Source organism: Oryctolagus cuniculus, chromosome 4 (genome assembly GCF_051225735.1).
Source record: "Oryctolagus cuniculus isolate XC-2025 breed Fujian yellow rabbit chromosome 4, ASM5122573v1, whole genome shotgun sequence".
In the NCBI taxonomy this organism is placed as follows: Eukaryota; Metazoa; Chordata; class Mammalia; order Lagomorpha; family Leporidae; genus Oryctolagus; species Oryctolagus cuniculus.
This window is the reverse complement of record NC_142870.1, coordinates 161,188,606-161,214,525: the sequence shown is the minus strand read 5'-3', so window position 1 is coordinate 161,214,525 and position 25,920 is coordinate 161,188,606. Positions and strand designations below refer to the sequence as shown.

Here is a 25,920-nt window from a genome sequence, read left to right as displayed (position 1 = left end):
TCAGCATTGAGCTCCAGGGTGAAGTCCCGTGTTCACTTTCCCACCCTGATCCACAGAGTAGAAAAGGCTACTTCTGTCTCTATCTTGGGGAGGAATGGTGGAGGCAGCCTGTAAAATGTCTAAGATGGGTCCAAAGGCTCAGTATGCAGACACTACATAGAGGTAAGGGCCACGAGGACCAGTACAGCACTGGGTTTTCCCACAGCAGGCCTGGTACTGGGTTTAAAGACTGAGGTCTGCACAGAATTCCTTTTGTTTCTGCCAAGAGGGAAATGTCTGCCTCCAAGCTGCACTGCTTGGGGTTGAGGGAACAGTTACATGGCAACTCTTTACTTCCTGCCTTCTTCAATGCATCTCTTGACTTTTTTTTTTTTTTGGACAGGCAGAGTGGACAGTGAGAAAGAGAGAGAGAAAGGTCTTCCTTTGCCATTGGTTCACCCCCCAATCGCCGCCGTGGCCGGTGCACTGCGCTGATCTGAAGGCGGGAGCCATGTGCTTCTTCTCCTGGTCTCCCATGCGGGTGCAGGGCCCAAGGTCTTGGGCCATCCTCCACTGCACTCCCTGGCCACAGCAGAGAGCTGGCCTGGAAGAGGGGCAACCGGGACAGAATCCGGTGCCCTGACTGGGACTAGAACCTGGTGTGCTGGCGCCACAAGGCGGAGGATTAGCCTAGTGAGCCGCGGCGCCGGCCCCCCTTAACTCTTGTGAAGGTAGTTTGGTGTATGAAGAATATAGTCATTTGCCAGACTGGGGTCTCTGGGAGAGGTAATTTCTAGAGTGTCTTAGTCAAATATTTTGTTCTTAATCTTAAGTCTATCAATTCTGTAACTTATGGTTGCGGGTGGGAGGGAAGTTATGGGGGGAAGCCATTGTAACCCATAAGCTGTACTTTGGAAATTTATATTCATTAAATAAAAGTTAAAAATAAATAAAATAAAATTTCTCAATGAACATTTTCATGCCAAAATACTTACCTCCATTAACATTTAAAGGTTGCTTATTTTTATTCTTCTAATTTTTAGCATGTTGCTTTTCACTAGTGAGGAAGTGTTTTCCCAGCTTTTAAAAAATTACAAATGTTTCTGATAATACATATATCTCCCAACCACACTACAGTATTTATTTTTTATGAAAAACTCATAGGAATAAAATTAGAAAAGTATTTTAAGGCCATTTTTCCTTATTGCAAAGTTTTTCTTTAGAAAGGGTCTATTGGGCCCAATGGTGCAGCTTAGTGGGTAAAGCCTCCGCCTGCAGTACCAGTACCCAATGAGGATGGGTGCTGGTTCAAATCCTGGCTGCTCCACTTCCCATGCAGCTCTCTGTTATGGCCTCGGAAAGCAACAGAAGATGGTCCAAGTGCTTAGGTCCCTGCACCCATGTGGGAGACCTGGAAGAAGCTCCTGGCTTCAGATGGGCTTAGCTCCAGCTGTTGCAGCCATTTGGAAGACTTCTATCTGCCTCTCTATAACTCTGCCTTTCAAATAATAAATAAATCTTTATAAAAAGGACCTATCAATTTCCATTCTCAGTCCAAACTGTATCTGAGTGTTCATTTCTCTGTAGCCTGAATAACACTGAGAATATTTCTTTTAAATCCTTACCTCCTTCTAAGCAACCAATATAACCTTAAATTGCATTTCTTATAACATTTCATTTGTACAATTACTTTTAACACTGAAATTTAAATAATATTTTATTAACCTTTTGTCTTCTCTGCACATGCAAATTTTGTGTTAAAGACTGCAGGCAGTATTCTTTATCCTGTCTCTAACACATGACGAAGAGTCATATTTTTCATTATCTTTTAAAAATGTACATTTAATAGGTACAAAGCTAGCATGTATATGCATATGGTAAAGCATAAGAAAAATTAACACCTCATCATTTAAAATTTTATCATTTTTGATAAATGTTTCCTCTACCCATGTGCTCCCTCCCTATTCATCTTGCCTATCTCACCACACCACCAAAAGGTAGCTGTTATATTGAATTAGTTTATTATTCCTTGATTGTAATGTGCAGTTTTGTTAAAAATATATTTTCCCTAAGAGATATTTCCCTTAAATTTTGATGGAGTTCAGAGCATGCTACCTCCAGAGCATGGCACCTTGTCATTTGAGATAACCGCAGAAGCAGCAAGGCCATTCTCACCTTCCCCGCGACAGAAAACCAAAGGTGGTCACGGCCGACACTGTCCCGCCTTCTTCCCTGGATCAGATGACTCTTGCCAGAGAGGTGCCCTCCCACACATGGAGGAGAAAGCATCCTTGTCTCTGAAGACATAAGGGACACAGCAAGGAGTCTAGGCAGGTCTTGGTAATCCCCTGCCCCATTTGTTACTATTGGATCATATTCCCTTTGTCTAATCATACTTCTGCACGCCTCTCCATTTTTTCATTAAACTGAGTCAAAAAATACACAGATGAGTTACAGGGACCCCACTACTGGAGCTATCACCTGCTGCCGCCCAGGGAACACATTAACATGAGATCGGAATGGGGAGCAGAACGGGGATTTGAACTAATGCATCTGGTATGGCACACAGACCTCCTAACTGGTGACTTGACCTCTAGGCCATGTGCCTGCCTTGATAAACAGTATTTCATTTAGTGAACCTGCTATGTTTCTACCTTTATCTGCTGCTTATAGGTATTTAAATACTCAATTTTTAAACTCTGTGAACAGTGCTATTAACATTTTTAAATATGAGTCCCGATATTCATATTGAAGGGTTTCTCTAAGATAATTCCTAAAAGTCAGGTTGGTCATAGAGCATCTAACTATTCAATCTTCAGGAGAGTGCTAAGTTAACTAAGTTATTCTCTAAACAACATTCTAATATAAACTTTCACCAGCAGTTTATCTCAAAGTATCTGCTGACCTACATCCTTTCCAACACTTGGTATTATCAAGACACTTAAATCTTCTCAAATTTAATGGATATGAAATGGAATTACATCCTGAATAGAGCTGTGTAATTTTGATTACTAACATGAGCTTGATACCTGACATCTGAAATTGTTTTAGTGAAATAAAGTCTTTTGCCTATTTTTGATTTGGGTTGCTATTTTCTTATGTATACTTTTTGTTTACTAATTCTTTACATATTCTGTTATAATCTGTCTTTCTCCATTATATTTTCAGTGCTAGGATTCCTGGATAACAAGTCACAGTCTTCTTCCATTATTTCATAGCAGTTCCTTTTTCCTCACACTGAATATACAGCTCTGCTTTCTATTCCCAAAGCAGGGATCAAAAAATAGTGTCAAGTAGTAAAGAGGTTAACCTTCAGAGTAATGTGTATATAATTGTATATATTGTTATTTTGAATATATAAAATTTTACATATTCAGTGAATTTATAATTAAACTTATCTGGGGATTCAAAATTAAAAAAAATCAATCGTGAAATATGCACATTTTGATTTGTCATTGAGCTTCAGCTTTTGAATAAGATTTCTTGTGGGAGAAGAAACAGAAGACAAATCCTGGAATTGACCACAGGAGGTAAGGAGGGGAGTCAGTGAGGCGGTGAGGACCAGTCCATGTCTCAGAGATGTGTAGCATGATCCATGGAAACTGCTGTGTTGTCCAGTACTAAACAAAGCCATTCTCATAAAACAGGGTTACCATAGATGCTTGAGGGTGTGTTCCTTTTAACCCCGTGTTCATCATTAAAGTGCTATTTACTTGTGCAAAATGTCAATGTAACTCTCTCCTATAGACATCTTTCTTTATTCATGGATTGGCCAACTTCCTATTAAGCAATTAACATCAGAGTAGCTTAGTCTTAACAGAAGCAAACCCACAATGTTTGAAAAATATACATTATGAAAATCCTCACTGGAATTCCATCCAATATTATTTGAGATTGTTTATTAAGGCAAAGTGATCTCTAGATCCTGCAAGTCCCAGGAGAAAAGGGAAATTTAGTTTTTGACTAAATTCTCTGACCCTCAAAGATGATCCTCAGTAAAAGATAACCTTAAAGGCATGTGTATTTTTGGGTGCAAATTGTTTGTGATGAACACAGAATTGCTCATTAGGGCAAGCTTCCTCGCCCCTCTGTCCCCTCCCAGAAGAGAGTCTTTTCCAATACTCAACCTTAAGATGATTACTTGGAGAATTCTGAAATTGGAAATTGGACGAATATAAGCTCTGGGAAGTGCTTACAATTCATGTAAGTACATGCCTACTGCGGAATTTGCCTAATACGAGGGAAGTACATGCTCATGTAGGAAAATCTTTGCATTCTGGAAGCAATTGCTAAAATGTACAGCTGACAGAATGCCCTTCTTGTGACAACAAAGGCTTCTACTTTAACAGGACAGATCATGACCTCAGGCCATGGATAGGACGGGGTGCTATCATTTATGGAGATTTCACTGTTCTAACACTGTTGTAAGTAATTAGCATGTATCTATTGATGAAAAGCTCATCATTTATCAAGGATATCATTATTTTTCTTATTTTATAGAGAAGTAGAGAAGCTGAAGCACAGAAAGTTTACAGATCTCACTCAAGAACATGTTTTGTGTCTAGAAACGCAACCTCTTCTCAGTCCCATTACCAACTATTCTCTCTTGATTATCTGCATTAATTAGCATTTTTTGGTTCAGCAAGATGAACTTTGCCTAATTGGTACTTCTGTGTTAGAATGAAAGCTGTTAGAGGTTAGAGGCAGTGTCCACACAGGGCCTCCAACAGGGTACAGTAATTGACCATCAGGTGAGCTACACCAAGCACTTGCTGCCGTCAGTGCCCACATGGCTACAGATAACCACGGCTGTTGTGCCTCAAATGCCTTACAACTTTTTGTCTAAGCATAGGGGCACTGGACAAAATATCACAGCACTAATTAGACATAAACATTCTCACTGGAAAGTTTTGGAAACTAAACTGGAAGGAAAAAAAAGTCTCTATATGCAGATTTTCATATTACTAAATATGATCCATCATTTCTCTTTTTAAAAATTTCCTCATGAGGGAATGAGAGCGAGAGTGAGCATGCTGTCATCCACTGCTTCACTCCCCAAATGTCCATGACAGACAACAGGGCCAGGCTTAAGCCAGGAGCTGGAAATGCCATCCTGGTCATCCACATGGTTGTCCGAGACCCAAATATTGGAGTCCTCAAGTGCTCCTTCCCTGGCTGCACAGTAACAGGAAACAAAGAGAGGAATCAGGGATTGAACCTAAGCTTTCCGATAGGAGAGGTAGGTTGTCTGCTGAGCCCATTACCTTTCACCAGAATTCCCAAGTTTACATGGGGGGAAACCCTAGGTCATCTAAAAAAATTGAATCAAATTTTTGGCTATAAGGAACTAAATAATCCCAGCTGTGGAGAACAGAGGGTATAGACATAAAGGCCAGCATAGTTCACAGAAGTAATTAAACAAAATGAGCTCTAAGTATAAAGGATAAGAATGTACTCCTGGAGGAGAAATACCAGGGACTAGACAGGGGAGTCATTAAAATCTGTCTATTCAAAGTAGGAGAAGCCACCAAGAATTCTAGACATTCGAAGGTCAGACAAAGTCAACTAAATTTATAGCTCGTAAATCTTGGAAAGAGACTGCCAGATAAGCCAATAAAGCAATGTTCAAGATAATGAAGAACTGATTATTACAATGATAAGATCACTGCCACCCATAATGCTGCGGTGACTGGAACTTGAATATAAACTTGCAATGGGAACAATTCTGAAGAATCAGAGAGGCCAATGTGACAGTGACAGCTAGCCCTGCATTTGGGGGACAGAGCCCTGAAAACCAAAAGTCAAATGGGTATTAACAAGAGCATATGGGAGTCATCATAGGGTATGAGATTTTGGCTCTCAGTGATGAGACAAAAAGAAAATTAGAAGAATACATAGATTCTTTTTAAAATTGTGAACATTGTGAATCAAGATAGATTGACTGTGAAGAAAAAAAATATTTCCCAAAACATTATTCATTAGTTCAGTCCAAAGGAGCCACATAAAGTAGGAAAAGAAAGTTATGTGGGATTGAAATTAAGCGGATATAAACAATTTGGTATGTTTAGACAGGAAAAAGATCAAAGCGTGGTTTTTCCTTTCTCAGTGGATGGAAGTTATGGGCCCTATATTAATTTCCCAGAGCTGCTGTCACAAAATACTACAAACAGTTCTAGAAGCTGCGAGTCAAAAACCCAAGTATTGGCAGGGTTAGCTGCTTCTTCTCGTGCTGCGGTGGTCTGCCAGCAGTCACTGCAGTCTGCGACTCCTGGCGGTGTAACTGTGGCGGTTGCATGGTGCTCTTCCTGTGTCACTATCTCTGTATCCCTCTTCCCCTTTTTCTAATGAGGGTGCAGCAGCATTAGATTAGGACACGTCCAGACAACCCCACCTTTACTTGACCATCTCTGAAGACCCAATTTCCAAACAGGGCTACATTCTCGAGTTCTGAGGGGAAGGACTTAACATCCTTCGGGGGACACAACTTAACCCATAACAGGCCCATTACTGTACCTGGAAAACCCTCCAGCAACGTCCCATTGGAAGTAGAAGCAGACATGGCACCTAAGTGAGAACCAATCACTGTGACGGATTTCCTGAGGTGCCTATACAATATCTAGCATGTATGTGCTCACCGATTCTGGAAGATGTACTCATGAGTAAGAACACCTTTTATTCCCTTTGTTGTAACTTGGGGATACTGCCAACACAAGAACTAGTGGCAACACTGGCTGGCTCATTCGTTACCCATATGCCACCCCAGACAGAAAACTTCAAATCCCTGTACACATTGCTTTTCTTAGCACCATGTGCACTGCCCAGGGCCAGCACAATCTCTGGATTTGATTTGGCAAGCTTTTCTCCATCGCCTTCACTTACAAATTCCTTTTCTTCTCAACAACTAGAACATTCATTTTCTAGGAAGTTTCTTTGGCATTGGAATTTTTCACTGATTCACTCTTAGATTTTATTCATTCATTTGCTCACTCCAGAGATCTTTAACATTTTGGACCCAACACTTCTTTTAGTAACATACTTTACAACACCTATTACACTATTCCAAAAATTCAGTTGCACATAAAATAGTCCACTACACATGATTTCAAAGATATTAATATAATGCAGTGACTTCAATATCAAGAATGAATGTGAAAATAAACTAATTTTTAATAAAGTAACAGATATGCCATTGTGTAACTGCTCAGATAGAAGGAATTGATAAGATGCTCACCCTCAGGGGCAGAATTGCAATGCCTGTTAGCTACGAAGGTAGATATCTGAAAGTACTTGGTATTGTTGACAAATCCATAAACAGCACTGTCATTAGTGACGTAATATTCTGAAACTATGAGTCTTTAAAAAGCTCCAAAGAGAACCAAAATCAGCCTATTCTCTATTTGCAGTGCAATAACCATCCTAAATAATCCAGAGTATAAATAAGAGCATACCTTGATTTATATGAAAAATGCAAATCAAGGTTTAGGTTAAGTTCACTGTATTTTGTTTTGGGGGAGGTTTTAACACAAAGGTCTGGTGGGACATTGGAAAGTCATGAAGACATGAAGTAATTATCACGCATACTGTAGTAAAATCAACCTCTAGTCCCTGGCCACTGAATGCCTTTAACACTCCCAATCATAGTACATTCACAAGCAATCTATAAGTTTCCAAATTTTCCCATCAGCAAGAACCATTGATTCAGTCACTCAACCAACAGTAAATGAGTTAACACTAAGTCCCAGAAACCAGGTTGAAGAAGATCAGATGCAGAAAGCTAAAGACAGTAGGATAAGACTTGTACAGTAAACCCAAGTATGGACAATGGATAGCAGGTACCTGGTGGGAAAGGATGTCACAAGTTCTAAAGAATCTAACCTTGAAGGCAAACAGCCATTAGGGCGTTGGATATAAATGATTTTAGGTGATTATAACTTGCCAATAATAGTGTGACACCCTAGAAGACAGATGCATTGTCATAAAAAAAACTTCACATCCACTCAATGTCCATAGCAACACGGAGCTCTAAAAAGACTGGCCTTGATCAGAAAAAGTGCCCAAACACAGTCCCATTAATTTTGTCTGAGCAATGTTGGAAATGTTTACCTGGATCTTACCACATTTATTTTCCTAACCCAGCTGGTGGATGGAGATAATGTACCAAGTACACTACATAAATGCTAGGAATTTTAGTATGTGTTCTCATGGCAAAGGCAAAAGAATCAAGGTATTTGTTGGCCTGGTGACCTCAAGTTCTTCAAAGTAAGTTGGACCTCTGTAATTAGATTCATATTCTTTCTCTTTTGTATGTTTTCTTTCCAGCTTAGATGACAAAGAATCATTCAAATGTCAGAGGGAGCCAAAGTAGAAAAAGAAAGAAGACAGAATGGGGTTGCATTTCCTTAGTGACAAAGAGTAAACCGCAGAGCTTCAGTGGGATTACCCGAGACACCAGCCTGAGAGCTGTACGTGGCACAGCTTCATCCGAACTCACACCCACCCACCAGTATGGAGGATCCTCTCCCATCACTGAGCTCTTCTGAAATCCACAGGATCTTCCAGTGAGGGAGAACTCTGGCACACATGGCAAGTGTCAGGCCTTTAGCCAACTCAGAACTGCTGCAGTCATTTGTCAGAAGCTCAATTTTTATAAAGTCAAAAGGCCATTTTCTCCATGTCTCTGTTTAACTATCTAGTAAATGTAAGTTAAATATTTTACCTAAAGGAATTCTAATATGAACCCTAAACTCATCTCTCTCTTCTCTGTTCTTCATCTTTCTTTGTACATATTCTTCCAAATCTGCTCTCTGTAGGCAAAATCACTGGGAGAAGGAACTTGGAGACAAACCCATTTCTGTTTTTATGATCACCTCCATGCCCTAAAAGCCTACTTGTATTCAATAACACTCTTTCACAGTTGAGTCTCTCCTTTGGGCACCATAATTTATTTGATGAAATGGAACAGTAATCTTTTCCTTAATTCATGTTTGTACACCCTTCATTTCTTTGAAGGCCAAGTTTAATAGGCAACGTGAGCCCAGTTCCTCATTAGAAGGGTGACATGGTGTACTCAGCCCGATTCTAGGGAAAATGAAGAGTCATCAAGAAGACATAAAAATTCCAGTATGCGGGGGAAGAATGGCACTGAAGTAATCAGTACCTCTCTATCTTTACAGGAGGGTCTCTTACATAATACATGTGTCTGTAGGCCTAGGCAAAGCCACTAAACTAGTTCCAGCCTGTCAAAAGTGTAAACTCCATTGCTCAAACATTCAGGTGCAACCTTTGACCTCCCTGAGTGGATGATCAAAGACAGATGAAATGGACAAACATGTTGTAACTGAGTTTGCTGAAATTCCTCACAAGTTGCCATCGTGTTCTTTTACCTTATTTTTATGTGGCTTCAGAATGTGAGAGAGACACAGATCTGGACCATACTATTATGTTTGACATTCAGGAAATAGCAGCAATATATTAAGCCCAGACATCTCAAATCAGATTCCTGCCAAATGGGGTCACTATGTAAGTGTAAGGACAAGTATTACTCAGAAGACAAGAACAAGGAGCAAAGGGTGACAGATAAAGGGAATTAATGAGTTGGTTTTTGTTGCCATCAATGTGCATGCCTTTAAAACACAACCCACACCTCTGTATCAACGCCTTTAATATGCAACACGGAATCCCAATTCAGCTGCACACCCTGCCTTAGATGTGCTCAGCAACAAGGTTCCTCTTAGTTGCAGACAAGAATTAGGAATCAGATGCATTTTATGTCCCGTCTTTGTTAATTCTGAGACTGCACAGTCTGTCCCTCCAGAAGGTAGGGTATTTTTTTAACTGAATACCCTGTTTTGTGATTTTGACAGGAGAGCACTTTCCGATCATTAAGGAAGCAAGGGGAAAGAATTCTCATTTCAAGATGCTGGAGTTAAACCGAGATCATTTTGAAAGAAGCTCTGAAGCCAAAATGCTTAACAATATTTTCCAGCTTGCAACCGCCTATAAAAAAGCACATGTTCAGCAATAAAACACAACAAGCAGCCATGAAAAGAACATAAAAGAGAGACGGACGGACAGTTGTCCAACTTTCACAAAGCGCCGTAGCACATAAAAATTTGAGTGTTCCCTGGTATAGCATAGGAGGCTATCCTGCTGGAACCCATGCTTACCAGAGTCAAGAGCCACAGTGCTCGTCATGGGGTCAACTCCCTCATTTTGCTAGAAAAGAAATAGGAGAGATGCTCTCACAGTAGTTGGTCAAACTAAAGAGGTTGCAAGGTCCTTTAAAAGTCCATCATGCCGGCGCCGCGGCTCACCAGGCTAATCCTCTGCCTTGCGGCGCCGGCACACCGGGTTCTAGTCCCGGTTGGGGCGCCAGATTCTGTCCCGGTTGCCCCTCTTCCAGGCCAGCTCTCTGCTGTGGCCCGGGAGTGCAGTGGAGGATGGCCCAAGTCCTTGGGCCCTGCACCCCATGGGAGACCAGGAGAAGCACCTGGCTCCTGCCATCAGATCAGCGCAGTGCGCCAGCCACGGCGGCCATTGTAGGGTGAACCAATGGCAAAGGAAGACCTTTCTCTCTGTCTCTCTCTCTCACTGTCCACTCTGCCTGTCAAAAAAAAAAAAAAAAAAAAGTCCATCACCACCAAGGACTCCCTGTTGCATCACAAGAAAGGTATGTCCATGGTAGAGCCTTGGCTTATGCAAGAAGCTAACTTGGCTTCATTGCCCAACACCCTGGGAAAGATATGCACATTGGGATCCCAAGATCCTGGTTTGGAATTTGACTCCAGTATTAACCGATTGTGTAAATTCTCTTCTCTCTTTCAGCCTCATTGTCTCTGACCGTGAAATGGGACTTCTACAAATGGCCTGGCAGCCGTGTTGGAAGGCTATCAGAAAGATTAACAGTGACCTACATTGATGCTCCGTGGGGAACTCTGGAGATACAATGCATGGTAATAAGTTTTCCTTATTACACATTTTAACTCCCTGTTTTCTCAGATGTTTCCTGTGCTCTAAGCTTATAAAGACTCTATGCTGTAAAACATAAGTCAGAATATAAAGGTAAGGGCATGTGCCCGTGAAAGGATGCTTTCTAGTTCAGTTCCCTCCTGCAGATGATTTTCTCTTCTTCAGAGTAGAAGGTTCTAAAGAACAGGTTTTCTGAAAAGTGGTTCCATCTTTCCCTCTGAACTGTGAGTGCTCTCCAACGGGGAGGCCAACAGCCAAGCACTGATGTCACACAAGAACAGGGCCCACCAGGGCACAAACCAAGCCAAGCTGGGCTGTGTGCTTGCAAACGGCATGTGGACCAGGACAAAGCTGATTTATACAGAATCACCAACTGTTAGAGGGGAAAAGGCCCTGGAGAGGATCAGTTTCATTCCTTTACAGGACAAGTTCTCTAAAACCTCACCTTCATCCTTAAAATATTTGAATGAAATTATTATAAAACACTCTCCTATAAGTAAAAATATTTTACAGTTGCTAAAACAAATTCAGAGAGGTTACAGTTAGTTGTCAAATTATAAACTAGTGGTAGGCTCGCAGATGACTTTATGTGAGGGGTCTTCAAAAAACAAATAAAATGTGCATTCATTTTTAATTTCATTTCTCTACAAATTTTTTTCTGAGAGGCACAGAGATAGACAACATAGAGACACACATGGGGAGAGAAACAGAGAATGTTCCCATCTTCTACTTCACTTCCCAAATGTCTGGAGGACTATGGTGTCCAGGCTGATCTCAGGACCCAGGAATGCAATACAGGTCTCCAACATGGGTGGCAAGAACCCACTCATTTCGGCATCATCACTGCCTTCCCAGGTTTACAGTAGCAGGAAGTGGGAATCGGGAGCTGGAGCTGGGTATGAAATCCCAGGTACGTTAACACAGGCCTTGAGCATCTTAACCAGTGCCTTAACCAGTAGACTACACATTTGCTCGTCCACAGTCTTTCTGGAATATCCTAGGATGCAGGAGTGGAGACACAACATGATTAGGAGAGGGAAGTTAAACATACAGCTAGGTTTGCTTATCCAGAATGGATCCCTTAGCTCTACGGCCACATCTACCGTCTAGGAGATCAGAAGTGAAAGCGGGAAGAGAAAGGAGTAGGTGGACCACCAGTAGCTGCCATGGACATGGCTCTCACTTGTTTTCCAGACAGAAGGTTCGTGAGCCCTCACCACTACATGGTGCTGGCAGAAGCTTGTTCAAGAATTTATTCTTTCTGGCTGAGCCGCAGAATCTAGACGTACACAGATCATGAGAGATGCCTCAGCCAGTCCCGTAGCTCAGTGACAACAACATGTTTGTTCTCTTCACATTAGGCAGCTTTTCTCCCTAAGTGTGTGTGTTGCTAAGAATTCAAGTGTTTCCCTAATCTCAGTACATGATTAAAACTTTGAATTTATTTTTAGCTAGGACAAAGACCATGAGTAACTTTTAAGACCCGACCTTTCTTCTAGGATCTTTATAAATCACAGACCTTAAAAACAAACCCCTCTTCCAAGGTGAGCGAACAGACTGCACAGCAACAGTGGATTCTGTAAACGATGTCCTTTGAGCACTTTCTGTGCTCTGACTTCAGCAAGAAATAAGGAAACCAGGTCTGAGTCAGAGGAGGAAGGAAGCCAGCTTTGAAGTTTCCAGCCTGAACGTTCTGTGCCGCCTCCTCCTTCTGCCCTTTCCTCAACCTATCAGGCACAGGTACTGGGCACCCTCCTGCAGGGCCTTCAGAACAAAACTCCTCAGTTACTTGATCTTACTTTAACTTCAAACCCTCTCCTTTCTAAAGGTCGCATCACATGCAATGGCCAGTATCTGAACAACTACGGTCTAGAAAAATGGAAACTCCACTTGGTTCAACCCAGTAGCAACAGTGCCTTGTGCTTTGTTAGTATTTGTGAAATGAAGAGACTTCTCATATGTAGAGATGAAAAGAGTCTTAGATATTTCATAGCTTGGCTTATTCCGGACGCAGAATAAGCCTCTCAAACACTGAGATAAGGGCATTAAGCTGTAGGAGTTTAATTATCCCAAAAACAACCCAGGATCTCTCTCTAACAGTGATGTTTGCTCCTCTAATTCCTTATCTCCATAGCAAGGGTAGCAATCCTTCTGCTAATAAAGGAGACTGTGCGTTTTAGGATCCGTGAGCTATAAGGTTTTATCATTGTATCATGAAAGCAGCTACAGTCAATATGTAAATAAATGAATGTGGCTGTGTGCCAATAAAACTTTATTTACAAAAAACAGATGGCAGGCTGGATTTTGTGACAGGCTATAGTTTGCTAAGCCCCACACTATAGAATTCTTAGAATTTACAGTATCTGCAGACATATGGGTGAGGGCTTTGAACAATGCAAGCCGATTTCAGGGTTCAGGGATGATGAACAGCATAAAGATCTTAATCATCCCTTTCATTTACTACATTCTGCATTTCCCTTAACCTCAGTAGCCAGAGCTGCCCAAAGTTTCTGGGATTTGCTGTTGCATAGTGGCTTCTGGTTGCATCAGAGTTTGCACACTGCTTGATTTGTTCATCCAGTATGAGAATCCTCTGTCTGTCTGAACTCTTCGACTGCATCTACAAAATATGTGTCTGCTCTCAGGAAAGGGATCTGTTGGAATGCATTGTCTATCAGGCTGGCCAAGCCTGGAACTAGATTCAAAGGCTCTTGGGTAAAATTGTAATAGCTTTAACAATCACTTGGACCAAGACCCCTCCCATATTAGCTGGAAAGAACGTCATCATTTCATTTGCCTTTTGGATTAATATCATTTAAATCAGCAACTGAGTCAGCAAGATATTTTGGATACAGGGACTTCCCTCAATTTCTTCCCCAAAGTCACTTTGTCTGCATCATTTTTCAATATTAATTTCATAATCTTGGGGGAAGATTATTAAGTAATTCCAAAAATTTTGATGGCCCCATGCTCGGGCTAGAAATCCAACACAAAAAAGGATTATGGTCAAGTCATTCTAAGTAAAACACGTCAGTACTTGCCAGGCATGGTACTACTGTGATTGCACTCAACATTGCACAATGTGTATCCATCTGTCCATCCATTTAAACATCCATCCTCTGTTGCTGTGTTAGGCACTGTATCAGTAGCTCAGGGATCCTACTTAGGTACAACAAGAGCCAGGGAGCTAAGGATGTAGTAGGTGGGAAAAGTTAACAGAGAAGAATTAAACCAGTGCTTCAACGGATAAACTGTTAGGGGCCAAGCTAATATTAGGAGAAACTTCTGAAAAAGTAGTGGAATGTGAAATAACCACTGGGAAGAGCTATGCAGAGCTCCCATTGTGTTACAAGCCAGAAGAACTTGGACAATGTGCTGTGGACTGAATCGGCCCAGCACAGCTGAATCAATACACCTTTTGCCTCCCTGTGCAAACCAGGCAAACAGTTTCTAAAAGGTGGAAGAGCCCATGGTCTACCACAGCTTGTCCTTACATGTGCAGAAACTTTAACAATCACACAATACAGATGCTTTCTATGCATGTCATGTTTGTCCTGAAGAATGTTAGCTCTCATTGCCTTTAGAGTCCCTTACACACACACATAGTCCAAGAGAACACCTTGGGGTAAGAAACAGCCTATCACAGAACCCAGTGTGGTCAAGGACATTAAAACAGCTCTGTATGATAGCAATCAGCAGCAAGGGTCCCTGGGAGTCGAAAACTCTGACAGACATCCTTTGCAGCCAAGAAATAAGTAAAGGGTTCAAATGAGACCTCGCAACCAAAGTGAACCTGACCTCGAGGATTACTGTAATTTTTGTGATATTACCTCCTAATTCACTGATACATGACTCATCCAGTGGTCAGATTGTCTAGGTGTGAGGGCCACATCTGGTCACCTTCTGCGTTTGCATTTTATGAAGCACATCCAAATACCAAAGCAGCTTTGAGTGAGCCCAGTTCTAAAATCTGCCATTCCTCTGGTCTCAAGGTTCACTTCATCCTACAGAAACGAAGGCAGAATTCGAGACCAGCAGAAATCAACACACGACCATGAATGAGGACCCATGCTGGGTAACAACCGTCTGGTCTTAGGACCGTTCAGCCAATCAACCACGTGAAGGGGAGCAAATCCCGGCAGTACTTACTCGCTGGTGAAGGAGTGCTGCACCCACTGGGAGGAGGGTGGCCATGCAGGCCATGCAGGGGTGGCAGGGAGAGTCCTCCAATGACAGGCGGGAAGAGCAGCGGGTAGGGTGTGGCCGGGTAGTGAGTCATGTGTCCATTCACTGCTGGCACGGGGCATGCGTGGCTGCTGGTGCTCATGTCTCAGGCCTTACAGGACAAAGGGGCCTCTGGGGCTGGGACTCATCCCTCTAAGTCTCGAGCCAAAGTGACGGAGATCAAGGCAGGGCAGGCGCTGAGGAGCAGTTGTGTATTGGGCCAACGGCAGGATGCTCTAACCGATGACCTTGTTTCTGCCCAGCGTGGTTTCCATACCTCTCATTTTGCTCACGGACACTAAGACGAGCTTTTTGTGTTCAGTTTCTCAGGTTAAGGCCTGGGAGAGAGTAGCACCTTCAAATTCCAGAGCTGAAAATCCTGCAAGAGAAAAGTAAACCAAGATATAGAGAAGTATTGTCCTTGTTATCGTTAATATGTGCAAAATCTCTACTATTAATTCTCATCTCTTGATTCCTTGTTCCGTTTCACTTTGCATGGAGACCTGGTTTTCTTAAACTCTCACATTGCACACAGAACAATGTCAGCCTAACTGACCATTTTTAGAAAACAGCAAAGCACCCGTCTCTCACAGGGTCCTATTCACTCAGTCTGCTCAATTTCTCTCCACTGCACTGAAAGAACTTGAGACACTCCACGTGGGCCTGTTTGTTTTTGTCTGTCCTCCCCTTTAGCTCATCAGGGGGCCAGGGTATTTTTGTTGTGTCAATCGTTCTGCCCAAGCTCCTGTAAGAGTAGCTGACAGAGGATGGAGGTTCAATTTATTGAGGGAAGGACCCGTTTTTCTCAATCTTTTAGAAAAACTGGCTGCTGAATGCTGTTCTAACCTATGAGCTCCCAAGACAGCATATTTTACAAGAACTTTAGATTTTACTGCAGCCATTTAGAATGACATACCCAAGAAGATAAATTTAATTGAGAGAGAAAATTATAGTATAGGCAAATGGAAGGAAAAGAGATAGGGGAAAACATTTTCTATCAGCTCCGTATTATCAACTTAACACCTTTCTTATAGGTAAGTCATCCATCCCTCCACCAAACGATCCATACACTAGTTTGAGAGAGCAACCACTCATCCATCAGTGAAATCTATGCTACTATAAGCCAAGTGTCCGTTGAAAAACTGGAGATACACGGTACATGTTAATGTGCTTCCTGCTTTCATGAGGTTTCCATTTTTTTTTTAAGTTGAAGATTTATTCATTTATTTACTTGAAAGTCAGAGTTCCAGAAAGAGGGAGAGACAGAGATCTTCCACTGGTTCACTCCACAGATGGCCCCAGTGGCCAGGCCAAAGCCAGGAGGTTCATCTGGGTTTCCCACGTGGGTGCAGGACTCTGAGAATCTTCAGCTGCTTTTTGAGGCACATTAGCAGGGAGCTGAATCAGAAGTGGAGCAGCTGTGACATGACCTAGTGCCCATATGGAATGCCTGTCCCGGAGGTGGCAGCTTAAGCTGCTATGCCACAGTGCTGGCTTTTTTTTGGATTTATTTTATTTTGAAAGTCAGTTAGAGAAAGAGACTGGGGCGGGATAACAAAGAGGTCTTCCATCTGCTGGTTATTCCCCAGCTGTCTGGAATGGCCAGGGATGGGCCAGGTTGAAGCTAGGAGCTTCATTTGGGCTTCCCACATGGGTAGCAGAGACTCAAGCACTTGGGCCATTTTCTGCCTTTTTTCCAGGCCATTATCAAGGGGCTGAATTGGAAGTGGAGCAGTCAGGACATGAACCAGTGCCAATATGGGATGCTGGCATTGCAGGTGGCAACTTTACCTGATACAGCAGAAGGCCGGCCCCAAGGTTCCCAGTTTTAACAACTGATGGAGAACACGTTGTTTGCCAAATGTACACTGCCTCATCTCCAGGAAAGGATGTCCCAGGGAGACCCAACACCTAGGACTCCTGAGTCCCAGAATAGAAAAAACCTATAACAGACTCCAAGGTGGGCCAGCTGTGTACTTCACAGACCTGCCTGGGCCACGAAAATCAGTGTTCAGTAGAAGCCTGCTGAAAGACAAGCTCTGAGTGCACACCCATGTGTCACAAAATGACCCAAGAGCTCAAGCATGGAGAACTGATTAGAAACACGAATCTGGAGCCAAACCAGCCAGGTTCGAATCATGTCTGCCCCTTGGGCAATTATTTCATCTCTCTGTATGCCCAGTTTTTCCCATAAAATGTGAATAATAGGATTTAACTTAGTATTAAATGTGAGAATTAAAGGATGTGAGGAACACTGCCCGGTACACAGGAAAGAGGTTAAATTTGTATTAACGTTTGTCGTCCCATCAAGTGCTTGCTATGCTTCTAGGAAGAAAATGCTGGGAAAGACAGAGGCTTTGGGGTTGGCACAGGGGGGAATCACCTCCCAGCAGTCCCAGGAACAGAACATCAGGATTAAAACATGGTCATGAAGGCAAAGAAAGGCTGGGATGAGCCGGCGCCATGGCTCACTAGGCTAATCCTCCGCCTTGCAGCGCCGGCATACCGGTTTCTAGTCCCGATTGGGGCGCCAGATTCTGTCCCGGTTGTCCCTCTTCCAGGCCAGCTCTCTGCTGTGGCCCGGGAGTGCAGTGGAGGATGGCCCAAGTTCTTGGGCCCTGCACCCCATGGGAGACCAGGATAAGTACCTGGCTCCTGCCATCGGATCAGCACGGTGCGCCGGCTGCAGCGGCGGCCATTGGAGGGTGAACCAACGGCAAAGGAAGACCTTTCTCTCTGTCTCTCTCTCTCACTGTCCACTCTGCCTGTCAAAAAAAAAAAAGAAAGGCTGGGATGGAGGTTAAGCTGGAACGATGATCTGCAGATGCTCATGGACTTTTCAGGTTGAGAACGATGTTGTTTCAATGATTGGGAACCCAGTAACGTTGTTATCAATAATAGCCTCCTTTATTGTGTACAATGTGTCAGGCACTTAGAACCTCTAGCCCTTGGAGTGATCCTGTAAGGCAGCTATTAGTATCCTTAATTTCCAGATGAGGAAAAGTAATCTCACGGAGTTTAAACTGCTTGCCTCCCCTGGCACGGTCTGTCGGTGGCCATGTCAGATTCTGAACCCAGGTCAGGCTGGGCCCAACCCTCTCCGCTCTCCCCCTCTCCCACGAGCATTTGCCCATGTCGATCCCCTGGCTTTCCCCGACAGCAGACAAACAAGCAGTTGTGTTGTTAGCGTCTGTCCTCACGTAGAGGACATCCGCTCCAGGACCATGAGTCCTGGGCCTACCAACATTCAAACACAAATAGCCTCTACAGCCAGACCATATGATCTTATGCTCCCTAAAACCCTCTTGCACCATACAAAGGGGATCACATCCCCACTTTGCTCCAAATCCCATGCAAACCTTCGGTGTGCTTTTCAAACTCTGAAACCAAAACTTCGGTCTCTGATGGAAAGAAAGCAGACGTAGAATCTTTTCTCCCAGAGGTAAACGTTTTCAGTAATTTGCCTTCTAGAAAGAGTGTACCATCTGATATATTTAATACTTTTATATTGTAGTTTGTAGCAAATTAATTAGCAAATAAACAATGCCATTTACTATTTGCTGCATTTCCACTTAATTTGATTTTTACAACTCACACAAAGCCCCGCATTGTTACAAATGCCCTTTTCTATCTCTCTTTGACAAACTACCTCATTAACTGGGGGAGCTGACAGCTCAGGAAACCCACCCCCGCAGGGCACAATTCTCGGATTTTTAAAGCTGTTTGTTTGTCTTTTTTTTTTTTTTTTTTAACCAATCAGGGACATTTCTATCCTCAATAATCCTTCATTTCCCTCTGTTTTCAAACAGCGCAGACTGTCAGCAACTTGCCTGCTGGCTCTGAGGTCTGGGACCAAGGCTGGGATATTTGGGGAAAAGGAAGCACCATAAGCTACTTATGCTGATAATAAAAGAAAAAATCAGAGCATCGGGAAAACACAGTTACACGGGTGGAGGGTCTGTGGAGCGGTGACGGAGTCCAGGCCCACCTATGTGACTGATGAAGGCTGAGCCTGGAGGCCAGGGTGCTCCTTTGTTTCAGGCTTTCAGAAACAAGATGGCCCTGCTGTGAGCACTGCTTCCTTTTCTTCCAACATAACTGCACCTTGGACTTCTTCGGGGTTGCTCCCTTCAGCATCTGGGGCAATTGGGTGGAAGAGGGGAAGGGAGTGGGGACCGGGTTGGCAGGCCTTGGATCCACACCCCAGGAGATTGGGCATCGGTATTGTCACCTGTAACAGGGGTCCGGTGAAGAGGAGTGGGTGTAGGAGAAGTTTCTCAAACGATGCTGTCCAGAAAACAAGTGTTTCACAAGAGTGTATTAAATGAACACGGTACTATGAGAAAAAATAAGAAAGGATTAAGCCCTAACTGCTCACGTAGCTGATGTTATGGTGTAGTGATGTGGCTTTGATCAAGATAAAGCCAGACAGGAAGACAGTATGATCGATCTGCCTGCTAAACACATGGATGGCATATTCCCATTACAATGGGCAAATCTTAATATCCATGCCCGTGTCCGCGATTTCTTTCTATGAACAAAACAGAGTAGGATTTCCCAGTTAATTTGTTAAGGTTTTTATCTATTAAACTTTAGAAAATGACATTTTAATAATTCTCAGTTACACTTCATTCAGGAGAAGTTGTGTTTCTACTGGTTTTAGCATAAACGTGCATGCTTGCTTCCAACCTTACAACTCCCAACATCTGAAATTCATCTTGGAAACAAAATACACACACATGGTTTTTAAAAAATCAACTACTTCCTTTAGACCAGTGGTTCTCAAAGTGGGCTCTCTGAGCTGGCAACATCACTATCACCTAAAAATTTAATAAAAATGCAAATTCTCCAGGCCCCACCCAAGAGACCTACTGAATCAGAACGTTTTGAATGAGCACCCAAATGTGTATCCTGCCAAGCGCCTTGGAAGATGCGGGTGCAGCCAAAATTTGAGAACCACTGCTCCACACATGAGGTCAGCAAATTCTTCCGCAATGGGCCAGAAAGTTAATAGTTGAGATTGTGGGTGACCCATTCTGTGTCGCAACTGCTCAATTTTGCTGTTGCAGCTAGGGCTTGTAGCCCAGAAGCAGCCAAACACAACCCATGAATGAGTGGGTGTGGCTCCTTTCTTTAAAAACATCATTTACAAAACCAGCAGCCTGAAAAATCTGACTTAACTGCCCTCCTCCTTCCCCAACTTTAAGTCCCCTCTCTAGTAGAATTGGACACTGTTCCAGCCAGGTTTTTCCTTTCCTGTTCCTTAATTCTAGATGACAAATTTAGTCCTTTCTCATCATATTGTAAACTTTTTTCTTTATTATCTATTAGTTCTATTGCAAATAGAACCATTTTGTTAGGCTGCTGCTCACCCAAAGTTCTTCTTCTACTCTTCTAAAGATTTATTTATTTAAGAGGCAGAGCAACATAAAGATGGAGAGAGAGGAAGGGGGGAGGGAGAGAGGAAGGGTGGAAGAGAGAGGGGAAGGGAGGGAGGGAAAGAGGGATGGATGGTCAAAAAGAAGAACGGGAGAGTGAGAAAGGAGAGGGTAGGGCGGGGAGAGGGAAGGAGACAGAGAGATCAATCTTCCACTCCCTGAATGTCCTAAATGTCCTCAGTAGCCAGGTATGGGCTCTTTACGATTTGATTGTAACTTTGATTATAACTTCCTTAATTTCTATTCTGTTCTCTTCTTTTGGAAATTTAGATGTGGGACCTTCTGAACTGATTCTGTAATTTTTAACTATTTTTTCTATACTTCCACTCCTTTATCCATTTGTTTTCATTTCTAGAAAGTATTCTCATATTTAACTTCCCGTTACTCTATTGAATTTTATATTTATGCTAACATTTTTAACACACAAGAATATTTGGTTATTCTTCTATACTTAATTTATATTCTGTATTTAATATTTTTTTACATTTCCTTTTGTAAAAACTTTTATTTAGTAAATATAAATTTCCAAAGTACAGCTTATGGATTACAATAGCTTCCCCCCCCCCATAACTTCCTTCCCACCTGCAACCCTCCCAACTCCCGCTCCCTCTCCCCTTCCATTCACATCAAGATTCATTTTCAATTATCTTTATAAACAGAAGATCAATTTAGCATATATTAAGTAAAGCTTTCAACAGTTTGCACCCACACAGAAACACAAAGTTTAAGATACTGTTTGAGTACTAGTTAGAGCATTAAATCACATTGTACAGCACATTAAGGACAGAGATCCTACATGAGGAGTAAGTGCACAATGACTCCTGTTGTTGACTTAATGTATTTAATAACACATTCTGTTTTTGTCATGATTGCCATATTTTTTCTATCTTTGAGGACATTAAGAATGGTTCTTTTTCATGTATATAAAGACAACCGATCTTTGACAAAAGTGCCAAGAACATGTGCTGGAAACAGGATAGGATTTTTATTTTTTTGGATAGGCTTTTTAAATTATGGTGCTGGGAAAACTGAATACCCACATGCAGAAAAATGAAACTATACCTTCATCTCTCATCACATACAAAAGTCAAATTACAATGCATTAAAGATGTAAATATAATGCCTGAGATTTTGGAAGTATTAAAAGAAAAGATAAGGGAGGGAATCCTCCCAGACTCCTTCCATGAGGCCAGCATCAACATAATTCTAAACCAGATGAAGATACAACAGAGAAAGAGAACTACGGACCAATGTCCCTGATGAACATACATTCAAAAATCCTCAAGAAAATAGTAACTAATCAAACCTAACAAGATATCAGAAAGAGCATTCACCCTGACCAAGTGGGATTTATCCCTAGTATGTATGGATGGTTCAACATTTGCAAAATAATAAATGTGATACATCACATTAACAAATTGAAGAATAAAACACATGTGATTATTTCAATAGATGCAGAGAAAGCATTTGATAAAATGCAACGTCCTTTCATGATTAAATTCTAAGGCAAATTTGGTGTAGAAGGAACATTCCTCAATACAATCAAGAGAGTTTATGACAAACCCACAGCCATTATTTTTTTGAGTGAGGAAAAACATTCCCACTTAAGATCTGGAACCAGACAAGACTGACCACTCTCACTATTGCTATTCAAGATAGTTCTAAAAGTTTTGGCCAGAGCCATCAGACAAGAAAATCAAGTCAGAGGGATGCAAATTGGAAAGGAGGAAGTAAAATTATCCTTATTTGAGGACAACGTGATTCTATATACAGGGGAACCAAAAGACTCCACTAAAAGACTCATTGAAGAGTTTGGCAAAGTGGCCGGAAATAAAACGAACATGGAGAAATCAATAACCTCTGTATACATAGACAATATCATGGCTGAGAAAGAACTTCTAAGATCAATCCCATTCATAACAGCTACAGAAAAAAAATTACATACCTTGGAATACATTTAACCAAGGAGGTCAAAGATCTCTATGATGCAGATTATAAAATATTAAAGAAATAGAAGACACAAAAAATGGAAAAATCTTCCATGTTTGTGGATTGGAAAATTAGTTTTTTATTTTTATTTAAAAAATTTTTTTTGATAGGCAGAGTGGACAGTGAGAGAGAGAGACAGAGAAAGGTCTTCCTTTGCCGTTGGTTCACCCTCCAATGGCTGCCGTGGCTGGCGTGCTGCGGCCAGCGCATCGCGCTGATCTGAAGGCAGGAGCCAGGTTCTTTTCCTGGTCTCCCACAAGGTGTAGGGCCCAAGCACTTGGGCCATCCTTCACTGCACTCCTGGGCCACAGAAAGAGCTGGCCTGGAAGAGGGTCAACCGGTACAAAATCCGGCACCCTGTCTGGGACTAGAACCTGGTATACTGGCACTGCAGGCGGAGGATTAGCTTAGTGAGCTGCAGCGCCGGCCATGGATTGGAAAATTAGTATCAAAATCTCCATACTAAAAAAATTCGTTAAACAGATTCAATGTAACCCTAATAAAAATACCAATGGCATTCTTCTCAGATCTAGAAAAACCTATGTTAAAATTCACATGAAAACACAAGATACCCTCAAAAGCTAAAGCAATCCTATACAACAAACTAAAGCTGGAGGCATCATGATACCAGATTTCAATACATACTGCAGGGCAGTTATCATCAACACAGCCTGGTACTGGCACAGAAACAGACATGCAGACCAATGAAATAGAACAGAAACTTCAGAAGTCAATCTACACATCTACAATCAATTTATCTTTCAGAAAAGAAGCTAAAAATAAATTCCTGGAGAAAGGATAGTCTCTTCAACAAATGGTGCTGGGAAAAATGGATCTCCACATGCCGAGGTATGAAACAAGACCCATATCTTACACTTTAAACAAAAATCCACTCAAAATGGATCAAAGACCTAAATCTAAGATCTGATACCATCAAATTACTAGAGAACACTGGAGAAACTCTACAAGGCACTGGCATAAGAAAAGACTTCTTGGAAAAGACCCCAGTGTGGCATAGTGGGTTTTGCCTGAACCTGCAACACTGGCATCCCTTATGGGTGCCAGTTAGAGTCCTGGATGCAACATTTCCAATCCAGCTCCCTAATCACGCACCTGGGAAAGCAGCAGAGGACAGCCCAAGTCCTTGTGCCCTTACACCCATGTTGGAAACCCAGAAGAAGCTCCTGGCTTCTGGCTTCGGATTGGCCCAGTGCTGGCCATTGTGGCCATTTGGGGAGTGAACCAGGGGATGTATGACCTCCTTCTCTGTCTCTTCCTCTCTAATTTTGTCTTTCAAATAAATAGAATAAATCCCAATAAAAAAGGACCCCAAAAGTACAGGCAATCAAAGCTAAAATTGACGAGAGATTACACCAAGCTTAGAAGCTTCTGCACTGCAAAAAAATACTCAGCAAAGTGAAAAGACAACCCACAGAATGGGAGAAAATACTTGCAAACTATGCAACTGATAAAGGATTAATATTTATACTCTATAAAGAGCTCAAGAAACTCAACAGAAAAACAGTGCAGTTAAGAAAGACAAGGGACTTGAACATTTTTTGAGAGAGGAAATTCAAATAGCTAACACACACACACAAATAAATGGTCATGATCACTAGCCATTAGGGAAATCCAAATCAAAACCACAATAAGGTTTCACTTCACCCCAATTAGAATGGCTCTCATACAGAAAGCAACAAATAATAATTGCTGGCAAAGATGAGGGGAAAATGTGCCCTAACCCATTGTTGGTGGAATGTAAACTGGTGCAGCCATTATGGATGACAGTATGGAGATGCCTCAGAAAGCTGAAAACAGATCTACCATATGACCCAGCAATCCCACTCCTGGGAATTTACCCAAGGCAAATGAAATCAGCACATGAAAGAGTGATCTGTGCCCCCATGCTCATTACAGCTCAATTCACAAAGCTAAAATATGGAATCAAACCAGATGTCCATCAACTGATGACTGGATAAAGAAATTATGGCATACATACACTATGGAATACTACTTAGTGGTAAAAAAAAAGAAATCATGTCCTTTGGAAAAAAAATGGAGGCAACTAGGAAACATTATACTTAGTCAAATTAGCCAGTCCCCAAAAGACAAATACCACATGCTTTTCCTGAACTGTGGTAACTAATATAGTACTTAAAATATAAAGTATAGGAGTGAAATTGACATTTTGAGATCCGATGATTGTTTTTAGCTCTGGTCTTTATTGCTGAGGACAATATTTTTTTCTTCATACTATTTGTTTAAACCTTTATTTAGTGTAGGGTTAATCTTATGCGTATAAAGCAAATTGAAAATATATCTTAGTAAAAATTAAGAATGGGAATAGGCAAGAAAGGAGGAAGAAGTGTGGGAGCTGGGCAGGGGGGGTTGTAGGGTAGGAAGTATCACCATGTACCTAAATTTGCATATATGAAATACCTGAAATTTGTATACCTTAAATAAAATCTAAAGAAATAGGGAAAACACTTCAGGCAATGGAATGAGCAAGGATTTTTCTGGATCAGATCTCAAAGCACAAGAAATAGAAGCAAAAATAGAGTAACAGGATTTGATTAAGCCAAACAGCTTTTGCATGGCAAAGGAAACAACAGAGTCAAAAGGCAACTACAGAATGAAAGAAAATGTTTGCAAGCTATATATCTGACAAGAGGTTGATAGCTAGAATGTCCAAGCAACACAATAGCAAAAAAAATTAAAATGGACAGATCTAAATAGACATAAATGGTTAAGAAGAACATAAGACAGAAACAAAACAAAACTAATCATCAGGGAAATGCCTGTCAAGACCACAGTGAGATCTAACCTCACTACAGTAATATTGACCATTGTTAAAAAAGACAACAAATATCCAGCAATCCCACTGCTGGGTATCTATCTAGGGAAAATTGAATCTGTTGAACAGACATCTGCATTCCAATGTTTATTGCAGCTTTATTTACAATAGCCAGGGAACTGAAGAAAATCTCTGTCCAATCACTGTCAAATGCATGAGGGCAATGTGGTAGCTCTACATAGTGGAATATTACTCAGTCATAAAAAGGGATGAAATCTTGGATGCAACTGGAGGTCATTGTGTTAAGTGAAATAAGCCAAGCACAGAAATACAATCACCAGGTAATCTCACTCATATGCAGAGTCTACAAAACAGGTGTTCTCACAGAAGTTAGAAATGTGATGGTGGTTACTGGAGAATGGGGAGGCAAGGGAGGGTTGAGGGACATGTAAATGTTGACTGATGGGAAAAAGTAAAAATCATATAAAATGGAAGTGTAAAAATGGAATAGTTTTCTTAAGTGTTTCA

The 25,920-nt window shown here is 41.7% G+C and overlaps 1 protein-coding gene across 3 annotated transcripts in view; it reads right to left on the bottom strand.

Annotated features, from left to right (window-relative positions):
• RARB (retinoic acid receptor beta) overlaps positions 1–25,920 on the bottom strand; it is a 794,145-nt gene that overhangs the window by 420,231 nt on the left and 347,994 nt on the right. Inside the window, exons 4-6 of one of the 3 annotated variants that reach the window (XM_089332320.1) lie at positions 19,403–19,507; positions 19,160–19,308; positions 15,097–15,550 (exon numbers count right to left, since the gene is read on the bottom strand). In XM_089332320.1, coding sequence (XP_089188446.1) covers positions 15,097–15,274 — 178 coding nt within the window. In that variant the 5' untranslated portion in view covers positions 15,275–15,550; positions 19,160–19,308; positions 19,403–19,507. The remainder of the gene's footprint in view (positions 1–15,096; positions 15,551–19,159; positions 19,309–19,402; positions 19,508–25,920) is intronic. The other 2 variants (XM_089332321.1, XM_017346749.4) reach the window with 2 other exon arrangements.